The sequence below is a fragment of the Emydura macquarii genome, unplaced genomic scaffold (assembly GCF_026122565.2).
Source record: "Emydura macquarii macquarii isolate MOO-44397 ecotype Brisbane River unplaced genomic scaffold, CSIRO-AGI_Emac_v2 contig_2273, whole genome shotgun sequence".
NCBI lineage: Eukaryota > Metazoa > Chordata > Testudines > Chelidae > Emydura > Emydura macquarii.
Window position 1 is genome coordinate 161,794 of NW_027132410.1, and position 11,218 is coordinate 173,011.

An 11,218-nucleotide genomic window follows, 5' to 3' on the forward strand; every position below is an offset into this window, starting at 1 on the left:
ACATCAGAGCTGTGCCTGTGTGCCTCAGTTGCCATCTCCAGCTGATCCGGCCCCCCCAGTGGTGTCAGAGGCACAGGGATGTGCTGACGGTGCTGATTGCTTTGCACAGGGCATTTCAAAAAATAATTAAAACATTTGGTTTGCAACCGAATTTCCCCTGAAAATGTACTTTAAAAAAAAAAAAAAAATTTAAAAACCCCAAAACAAACCCCCTGTTTTTAGTTTAAAAAACCCTGAAAAACGTGGCCTGCGGCAAACACGTTCTGTTTCTGAAAATAAAAATAATGAGGTCCGGCGATGTTTTCATTTTCTGGTTTTTAGTAGAAGAAAATGTAAAAATGCAAAGGGTTTCTGGGTTGTAAACTTGGTGGGCAAACGTGTGCTTTTCTGCGGAACTCTCCTTTTTGGAGAAAAAGCCACTTTGCACAAAACCCACTTTTCAATACAAAACTTGCAGCCGGCTCCAGACAGGAGGGGCCCGGCTCAGTCCTTCCCTCAAGTCCCTGTCACAAAGGAGCCTCAGCTCAGCTCCTCCTTGGCCTGCGGAGAGAGAGGGGACTATATTGAGGAAGAAACTGACCCTGCTCCCCTCCTACCACCAAGATAGCAAGAGGCACTTCTGCTGCCCACGCTGCTTTCCTGATTTCACACAAAGACAAATCGGCTCCGTGCTGGCCCCGGATCCTAGGCACAGGCCTTGGTTACAGGGAAATTGAGGCAAAGCATGTCCTGGAGGCTTAGGAAGACACCTCCTCTGTTGCCATGCAGCAGCCCACGTCCCATGCTAGGAGGGAGGCGGTAAGCGCTGGGGAGTTCTTATAGCAGATTTCTTGGAAGCAGCCTGCTTCCAATGTGTCCAGGCCGGGTTCCTGGGTAACCCCAAACCTGCATCCCCAGGGCAGAGCCTGCTGCACCCTGACCCCAGGGGTGGAGAGGAGGGGGCTTTCCTCTCATCCCATCTCCCCAGGCCTGTCTGCACTGGGTGGGAACTGGTCGACATTCACCTTTCATTCTTGGCTGGAGCGTTGGGGAGCCCAGATGGCGGCAGTGCTGCGACTCTGGCTGGGAGGATGAAGTGTGCAAACAATCCTGTGCCTGCACAGGCTTCTCTGGGGGAGGCTGCACATTCACGCACCTGGTGTTCTGGGCCCCAGCACGACCAGAGCCCCTTCTAGGCACAGACACGGAGGGGAATAAATAATGAGGCTGCCCCCAGACTAAGACACGCCAACCATCACGCCAATCCGCAGATGCACACACTGTTGCAAACACACGTATGGGGACAGAGCAGTGCATGTGCAGACTGGCAGGCAAGCGCATACAAGGGCACAGATGCAACACAGATCTACACACACACACACGCTTAAGAAGGCGTATGGACTAGAGTGGGTCAGGAATTTTTCCAGCAAACTCCCATCAAAGAATGTTGATGCATCCCTGCTCTGACTGGTGGGATTCCGTCCTGTTGGAGCTTGTCACACCACCACCACCACCTACCTGGTCTGGCTACAAGCTAGCTGCTGCCTCAGTTTCCCTTTCCTGGGCTCCCCAGTAACTTCACCACAGGCTTTCACATGTTGTGCCTCTCTCACGGGGGCCATAGGACAAGAGTGTGTGGAGGAAAAACCTGTGTGTGACCTGAAAAGGTGATGATAGCGCCCGTCTCACCAGCATCAGATGATGCATCTTGGAGAACACCCATTACCTACGCTGCACCAGGTAGCTATGCTGTGTGGTGTGCAAGCAGTGTGGGCTAATGTGTAGTGCAGGGGTGCAGCAGCAAAGGTCTGACCAACAGGGTGACCTTTGCATAAGTCACTTCCCTGCACCCCCTCCCATCCCTGGTCTGCCCTGTCTCTTTGGGGCAGGGACTGTCTCTTACAGTGTGTACATACAGCAGCCAGTTCAGTGATCTCAGCTGGGGCCTTGGGGTGACTAAGACTAGCACAGGGCAATCCCTGTCTATGGCCAGAATTCATCCCATGTCTGCACACTGCAATGCCCAGAATTGCCTTGCCTTGAATCTTCTGCACGATGGAAAACCAGGAGGGGCGATGAATTCTGGAAGGAGCTGAATTTGTCCAGTGCGCTTCGTACACTATACGAAGGAGCTGGTATCAGTCAGTGCTTAGGTACCACAGCGAGGGGTGCGATAGACAACCTACATCAGCCACAGACACTGTCGGTGGGGAGGGAGATGGTTGGCATATTGCGGAGGGGAGGAAGGAGAGCGATGGAGAGGCTGTGGATGGCAATGTAGATACAAAGGTACAAAGGCCAGTGCAAAAAGCTTTCTAAGAAAAATAGAGTGAAAAGCAAACAGGAAGCAAACTTGTCTGTTTCCCCATTGGAAAACGAACGCACTCCGAGAAGACGTCAAGGCCAGAGCTAGTGTCTGAATTAGCATGAAGTGTTTCCATTGTGCGCTGCACAATAAGGACCATATGTCAGGGGCTTGGCTGGCAGGGCGGGTGACAATGGGCACCACAGCCGGTTGGGAAATCGGGACAGAATGTTCACACTTTCGTAACGTGATTAATCTGTCTGTTCGCACTTCGGGCTGCCCCGGGAAAGGGCCTGGTCTATCCTGGGCCTGTGAGCAGCCCAGGGGGTAGGGGGAGGGGCTGGGAAAGGAGGCAGCATCCTCCACACACCTAGTTGCCCCAGTTAATTGAGGGCCCCTGGGATGGAGAGACAGAGTTAAAGTCAGGGGCCGGCCCCCAGGGCAAGGCTGGAGGCAGATCTGAGAGCCCAGCTTGAGTCGGTGCTAGGGAAGGTGAAGGAGGTGCTGAGTCAGAGCCGACGTCTGAACACAGGCACTGAAAGGGGAAGTGATGCGCCCCAGCTCCCGGGGAGTTGGAGCTAGGAATAGAATGGCCCCACTGCCCTCCCAGAGCAGATAGCAGAACCCAGCGGTCCTGCTGACAAGCCCCGACTCTAACCATTAGACCTCGCTCCCCTCCCAGAACTAGGAACAGAACCAAGAAGCAAAACTGTCCTTTGTAGGACTCCCAGGCTGGGACTTCCACATGTTACTACATGGTCAAACTCACACCCAGGCCTGGACGCGGCCATCCCAAAAGCTAAATGAAGGCAGGAGCAAATACGCTTTTAAATAGTGTTGGATGAAGAGAAACGTACCTGATTTAACCAGGCTTTTGACCCAGTCCCACGTGATATTCTCAGGAGCAAACCAGGAGACGGAGGCTAGACGAAATTACTGTGCAAAACTGGTAGGACAAGAAACAAGGGGCGTCATCTGCAGCGAGGCAGATTTCAGCTAGATGTTAGGAAACTCTTGTGGTAGCAAAGCAGGGCTGGCCCGAGTGCGCTAGAAGGAGTCCTGTGGACATCGTGGCACCGCCAGAGGCTCGGGCTAGCCACTGAATTCCAGCCCACCTTACCCCTGCATCCCAGCTCCCGTGGCTATCCTGAGCCTCTGCCGGAGCCCCAGCAGCTCCCTGGCTATTCGAGCACGCTCACACAGATCTGTCCCCCCTGGCTCCCCACTGCCATGTAGACACACTTGGAGAGTCTGCCTCGGCCCCAGACTTGCTAGCTGCCCCCTTTTTTTTTTTTTCCTCCTTCCCCTTCATTAACGCATGGCCAGGCTTGGCCTGCGTCACGTCTCCGCCCCTGGGACCTGACTGTAACCCGCGGGTAATTGCAGGCTCACGGCTGTATGGTGGAGCTCTCGCAAGGACAGAGCCGTCACTGTCCCTTGGGGGTTCCCTCCCCCACACTGCCATGCTTTTTATTTCTTCTTTAATGCGTCCCACGGAGCTGAGGCCAATCGATTACGTAAAGAAATTCGGAGCAAGTCCAGGAACAGCTGCAACTTGCCCCGCAGGGACCCGTCCATCAGAGGACACGGATGAAGGGCGAGGAGCCGCAAACTCTCTTCCCGGCTTCAGCCAGAGGGGCTGGGGGAGATGGAAGGGGGCGTTCGCGACCCTCAAGGCTAGCTGGCAGAAGGCCCACCCCACTGTAACTCTGCTCAGGCCTGACACGCTCATCACACTGTTGCCATAATACGTACCTAAAAAGCTTCGTGTAAGGTATCATGTGTAAACTAGTGAGGTGCTGGTTCTGAAAAGCGTTGCTTGGTGTGTGTACAGGCTGAGTGCCAGGAAGTATAGATGTCTGCTGGAAATGTGTTTGAGGCCGTGCATAAAGCCAGCCTGCCCTAGACAAAGGAACATGCATTTACCTGCCTGATTACAGGCAGAGGAAAACGAAAGGACATGTATATACAAGGCAAACCCAGTCATCAGGCTAACAAGTGGGGGAGAAGCCAGCTTAGCAGTTACGCTGGGGGACAGATCTGCACCGCAGGAAGACTTCCTGGCTTTTGAGGCACAGATAATGGAGTCTGGGTAATATAAGGGGAGCAAAAAGCCATTTTCATGAGCTATCGCTTAGGGGACAGAGGTTACAGCACCCTCGGAGCCGGAGAAAACTGGATCTCCTCATCCGGAGAGCTGGAGACGCTGGTAACTTGAGGGAAGTAAGAAACTGTGTAAGCAGAGACTGTAACTTGTTAGAATTCAGTTTCTATCACTAGAGAGCGAGTTGTGTTGTGTTGTGTTCGTAGCCATGCCCGTCTCTCTCTCTTGCTTAGGGCACTTAACCAGTCTCAGTTTTCCTATAAGCAGGGCAGTGCGGTGACACTGAATTAAAGAGCGAGCCGTCCGGCTGCTGTGTGCTCTGTCGTTCGGGAGGCAGCGAACTTCATTTCTGGGACCGTGAGGGGGACCGGACGCCGCAGACACACGTCTCGGGGGGAACTCAGGAACCGGGGCTCATGGACTGGGCCTCGCAAGCCAGGGTTTGACTGGCAGACCCTCGAGGAGTTGGCGGGGGAAGCAGACAGACCGGCATGGCAGGGAGCTGACACACTCACCTTTGCTGAGTGAGTGGGGTAACGGCGGCTCCCGCTGCTGGGTGTCCCGAGCAGAATGTCGCAGCAGCAGAGTGCAGGGCTTTTCTGGTCCCAGCAGGACAGTGACTTGGGGAGAGGAAAAACCCGAGTAACCTCAAGCGGCGTGCAAAGGGGCTTGGGCACCTATTTGGTTTATTTAGAGACAGAGTCAGAACGAGAAGGTGAGGGGGGAAATTTCCAAAAGCACCAAAGTGATTTAGGAGCCTCAGCCCAGCTCCCCAAAGGTATTTAGGCTCCTAACTTCCACTTACATCGAGGGGAGTTAGGAGCCTGAATACCTCTGAGGATCTGGGTCTTAGTCCCTGAAGGGCAGGTGTAAAAGGCCCCCACATATGCAGAGAGGTACCCAGTGAGCTCGGTGCCTTGTACAGGGTCAGTCACCTGCTGAACTCCTCCCAGTGGCACCTCTGCCACCCTGCCTCAGTTTCCCACATCAGGGCTCCTTAATAAACCCCACACAGGCGGTTTGTCCCATAGGTTTAATTTATTCCCTTCTCTGCAGCTCCTCTCGGCCTTGGCATACCCCTCTCGGGACCTACCTGGCTGCTGTCTTTGCTACTCAACTGGACCCCTGGAAGTCTCCAGCTGCCTCAAACCCATTGCCCCGGGTCAAAGGGCTCCTGCAAGAACCTCCCCCTCCTTACGGTCTATGATGCAGCTTTCTCTCCCTACTCCCCTAGAGACCAGCTGCCCTCTCTCAGGCTCTGTGGACTGGAGTGATTCCCTCTTAAAGGGCCCAGTCCACCCTGGGATGGGCCTTCACTCCCACGACTGTCCCTTTTCAAGGAGCATTCGGGGGCAGTTTTTCAAAAGCACGCATGTGACCGAGGCGTCTAAGTCCTGTGCATTTGCTGTAAGATTTAACTTCCGAAAACCCGGACAAATTACCTGACTGGTTTAACTCCCAGGGAGGCGAAGGTGAGATGTCCTACAAGAGGCCAGCTCCCAGTTAGGCACCAAATTAAGTGGCTGGGTTTTCAGAGCCGCTCGGCAGCTCTTTGGGGAATCCAGCCCCTCGTGTCCCACCAGGAGCTGCCGGGTGCTCGGTGCTGGTTGAGAATGCAGCCCCTTATTTCTGTGCTGAGCTGAGAGCCGGGAAAGCTGAGAACGGGAGCGGCGGTTTTGGGTATCTGGCCTGGCTTGGGGGTGCCAAGGACTTGGGAATCTGGCCCGGGGCTCTTCTGAAAAGCTGACCTGTTGGAGGCCTCTGCCTCATCTCATCTCCACCAGCCCGGGGTCGCTCTGCAGAGGGCAGTGGAGTTTCGTGACTGGAGGACTGGTTCAGTGTGAAGAGAACACAGCCCCGAGGAAGACAACCCAACAGAGACGGAGGGCAGTCAAGCCACAAGCCTATATCCGCGCTGCGTGTCACAGACTCCCCGTGTGGCCTTGGACAAGTCACTTAGCCTTCTAGTTTCTCACTGCTCATCTCACCCCACTGGAGGGGGTGGGCTCTCCCATCCCTCTCCCACTGGTTGGATCTTTCCTGTGTGTCTCTTTCAACAGGCTCTTTTAAAGCCTCGACCTCACGGGGACCGTTGAGGTTCACAGGCCCCCGGGAGATTCTGGAGAGGCTGAAGCGCTGGCCGGGAGCGGGGGTCAAACATGGAGGAAGGGGGGGTGCTGGTTTGCTTTGTGTGCAAACTCTGCTCTGAGTTCAGGGTCGCCTGGATCCCGATGAGCTGTCCCAGCCTTGCGAGCCGGGGGGAAGGGAGAGCATGTGGGGCAGAGGGCGAGAATGGCCTGGCCTCGTGACCTCCTGCCCATCCACCGGTGCTTCAGGGCCTGGTGCTGAGACTCCCGCCCCTCCCCTTTGTCTCCCACTATAGGAAGGGAGGTGATTTGGTCATGTAGGCACATCGGGTTTGCTGCACCCAGTCAGACCATCAGTCCAGTTGCTCACTCCCGACGGCGGGGGAGAGGAAGGATGGTCCAGGGGTTAGGGCGCTAGCCTTGGGCTTCAGAGACCGGGCTTCAGTTCCCTGCTCTGCTGCAGACTCACTGCGTGACCTTGGGCTGGTCACGTAGCTGTTCCGTGCCTCAGTTTCCCCATTTGTACGATGCCCAGACACTACACAGATTGGGAGGGCAGAGAAGTACCTTAAACAGATGATGATTCAGAGGGATGCAAAATCCCCACAATTATGGCAGAAATCGGCCTGCGACAAAACCCCAGAAACCCTCTGTGATCCCTCCCGTTCAGATCCACGTTCAAGGTGCAACGCACCTGGATCCTGTCTGTGCCAGACTCTTTCCTCCTTGGAGCAGTACCCTCTGCCAATTGTGTGTGTGGCAGGAGGAAAATCCATGACCCCTGATGTGATCATTTCATGCGTTGAGCATGAGATTTGATTACCCGCCCGTCTTAACAAGCGTAGCCGCAACCGTCCATTAACGCTCGCAAAATGACCCAGCTGCCACAGAAAAAAAGAGATGCTAAAAAAAAAAACAACAACCCAGGAAAGAAAGAGGGAAGCATCTCTTTTCCAAATCCGAGCGCTTTCTTTTTCTCTGGCACAATTTAATTTCATTCCCCAACTCCCCAGCTTTCTTCTGCAATCATAAATAATAAATCCTTGTACATTCTAAACTGCAAAGACTCACACACATGGGCACGTTATATACAAGGGACTTTTTTTTTCCCCTCCACAGTCGCTTTTCGTTTTCTTTTCTTTTTTTTAAAAAGTGCACAACCCCACAAATAAATAGCAACATTTAGCAATAAATTAATTCAATAAATATCCTTGTGGCACAGAGACGTGGCTGATGAGTGAAGGAGGTTAGGGGGTCGGCCCTGTTCTCCCGTCGATCGGCTTCCCCCGCTGAACTGTATGCGGATGGGAAATCCTTCTCCATCTTCACTGTTCATAACGCCCTGCCATGCAGGGATCCCAAAGCACGTAGCAGACATTCGCTGACCAGTCTGAATGAGGCCGAGGTAGGTATCAGTCTCCCTGTTTATACAGAGGTGGGGGAAACTGAGGCAGAGATGGGGGGGAAGCGGCTTGCCCCAGCGAATCAGCGGCAGAGCTGGGAACACAAGGCCGGATTAGAACAGCATGTTGGGAAAAAAACTTTTTCATCAGATTTGGCCACTGAATTTCATCCGAACCCCCAATTGGAGCGGGAAAGGTTCCACTGTGGTCAAATGCCTGGAGAGACAGACAGACAGAACGTGCTAGAAGATGGACACAGAGAGGGTGGGTGGGGATGTAGCTAAAAGGATATACAGAGAGATAGATAGATGTGAATGGGGATAGATAGATACATAGATAGATAGATGATAGATTTTTGCAAGCTCAGACCTGCAAAGTCCATGCGTGTTCACTTATCTGCACCAGCTCCTTTTTGATTGGCTGCCGGAACCTGGGTTTCGTTTAGTTTGCTCATGCAGCGACCTGATTGGCCAAACACCCTTTCTCTTTGGTTCTAACGTCTGCCAATCAGATTCTCTTTCTCTGACAATAACCGAACCGAGGCCTGGCTTTGCCATGGGAAAGGGGGGATGGAGGGATGTGCTGAGCTGGGGCTGGTTCCCAAGGACGTGCAGGGTACCGCCTGAATCCAGGGCTAGGCCCAGGATCCAAGGAGGGGGCTGGAGAGAGATCCTGCTCTGGGCCGCACAGATTCGCCGGAGGGCTGGTATCCCGGGGCCGTTGCGCCCGCTTCTCGGCTCAGACTCCATTTCAATGGCATGGCTCCTGATTTAGGCCAGGGAGCGGGAGAGGACGCTCAGCCCCATCGTTCGCCCACCTGGGCTGAGCTCTGCACAGCTGCCCGGGGGTTGGGTCACCCGCATTCCCGTTCATTTGCACCCCGGGGCCGTCATTTGCGCCAGATCTCACTGGCAACATCTCAGGTGCAGCTGCCCCAGTGCAAACCCGGCGCAGGCCCCAGTCGGTACCAGGCTGGCACTGGGCTAGACTGCACTGGTGCAAACTATGCTCTGTTGCAGTAACTTGTGACCTCCACTAAGGGGTTAAAACCGGTGTGAAATCCCAGCGTAGACAAGGCCTGACGCCTGCTTTGCATGTGGGTTAATGACAACACAAGGCGCATGGCAAAGGAGAGTGGAGGCCGGAAGCCCTAAGAAAGGGGTGAATTGACTACTCCCGTTCATCACACTAGGGTATTAACTCCGCAGGCTAAGGATGGCAATACGAGGTCAGCCTCACTTCTTCACTGTGCACTGCCAGATCCGGCCAGCTGAGATTGTCGGTGGAGTTTGGGATTGTGATTTGTGGCTGGATCTTGAGTAAAGTCACCACATTCTTGTCCCTGTTTGACCCCCTCCTATTAGGGCCATCGATTTTGGGAGGCAAAGAAACAGCTTTAGGGACCAGAGCCTACAGCCAACAGACACTCCCTGGGCTTGATTCCCTGTTGTCCTGCACTTTGTGCTGTCACTTACACTGGTGCAAAACACTCCTGAGTCAGGCTGGGCACCGTTCACACTCCCTTTGCACTGATATAAATGACAGCAGGGCAATGGAGATTGGAATCTCTGAACTGCAACGGGAGCAGACTCTGCCCTTTGGGACGCTGCTGAAGTGGGAACTGGTTTGGGAGATTGAGATCCAGGCTTGGGGGTAGTTCTCACCCGATGGGGCACTGAAATTCCTCCTCCCCACCCCCAAGTGACAGACCCACAGCCAGCTTTCCCTGCCCTGATTGCAGCCGAGATGGGGTCATGACAGGGGACAAGGTCTGTGCGGTCTGGAGTGGATCTAAGCAGGGAAATGATCTTTTCCTCCTCCATCTGCGGGAACCTTCCACCCTGCGTTAGGTTCTGGACCCTGCAGGAAAGCTGTTGCTTTCTCATCTTTGTGGGGCCGGGACTGGGGGCTGCCCCATGTCTTTGCTTTTTGCAGCACCTCTGGTATTTCTTTTCAGGGTGCAAAAAGTAGGGAGCCCCGAGGCCGTGCAAGGTGTGCCAGATTTCCCCAGGGTGTCGAGCTCCCCCACTTGTCTGCCTGGATCTGGGGTGCTGCCGGCAGCGTCAGCTCAGACGGCGTGGCAGCCCCTCGTGGTAGGGCCTGTTGGGAGCCCCGTGTATGGTGCCAGCTGGGAGAGATGCAGCAGACAGACAAAAGGCCTGAAAGGTTCATGCTGTTGGCATGTCACCAACCCAGGCTGCGGCGCGGGTGGAAGGAGCGGAGAGACAGATGGGCCAGATCCCAGGAGCGATGGTGCTGCTGCGGCTCAGATGTCCAGTTGGGGGTTCAGGTAAGAGATGGAGCAGACAGACGGACAGAGGGGCGGACAGGTGTGGGCTCAGTGGCTTAGACATCCAGCACGTGGTTCAGGTAGGAGATGTAGCAGATGGCCAGCCGGAGGATCTCGATCTTGGAGAGCTTCTTGTCAGGGGGCAAGGTGGGGAGCAGTTTGCGCAGCTCGGCGAAGGCCATGTTGAAAGCCTCGACGCGGATGCGCTCCCGTGTGGCGTGGGCTGTCCGGTACTTGGCCGTGGCGCGCCGTCGCCGCCGCCGCTCCTCCCGACTCAGGTGCTGCAGGTCTTTTTTCAGAGCCTCGCCCGGCTCGGCTAGCCGGGACTGGGCACACAGGCCAACGCTGCCGGCCTCCTCCACTCCGCCCCCGCGGCCACCGCCTCCGCCACAGTCGCTGAAGACTGACTCCGTCTCTGAGTGGGTCAGGGGCACGTCGATTTCCGTCTGGTCTGAATTGAGCATCATCTTTTCAAAGGATAGACAGATAGACAGACAGACAGATAGATAGACAGACAGACAGACAGACAGACAGGCAGCAGTGTATGGGGATAGAGAGAGAAGATTCCAAAGCAGAATTGCTCCGCTTCTAGTATTTTTTTCTCTGGGTCACATCATCATCCTCAAAAAAAAACATCCGTCCAAGGGGATCTCAAAGCTGAGCCCTCTCTCCTCAGGGAATTAGTCACACAATCAACACTCTTCCAAATAAATAATTTAAATACATTTTCAATAAATATATAAAATAAATAAATAAATCTCTCCTCTGTGTGTGTGTGTGTGTGTGTGTGTGTGTGTGTGTGTGTTTCTAGATTGCAGGAGCTGTCTTCGGCGCGCTGTGCGAGGCGGTTTTCCTTCTTCAGATGCCAGTCTCTGGAAGTGGCTCCAAAGTGCTCTAGAAAGCAGAAACAAATGGAGTTCTCACTAACTTTCTGCTCCCACTTAACAGAAAGAAAGAAAGAAAGAAAGAAAGAAAGAAAGAAAGAAAGTTCGATTCATCTGTCCCTTTAGGACAAGCAAACAGTTCCAGTCACAAGCCAGCAAAGCAGCC

The 11,218-nt window shown here is 54.2% G+C and overlaps 1 protein-coding gene across 1 annotated transcript; it reads right to left on the reverse strand.

Annotated features, from left to right (window-relative positions):
• Nucleotides 1–10,224: 10,224 nt before the first annotated feature.
• Nucleotides 10,225–10,635, reverse strand: NHLH1 (nescient helix-loop-helix 1). Its single transcript, XM_067560294.1, has one exon. The coding sequence runs from the start codon at nt 10,633–10,635 to the stop codon at nt 10,225–10,227; it is 411 nt and encodes a 136-aa protein (XP_067416395.1).
• Between the last annotated feature and the right edge of the window lie 583 nt (nt 10,636–11,218).

What these genes read in the sequence shown, in the direction of transcription:
- NHLH1 (XM_067560294.1), bottom strand. Translation starts at nt 10,635, where the DNA reads ATGATGCTCAATTCAGACCAGACGGAAATCGACGTGCCCCTGACCCAC.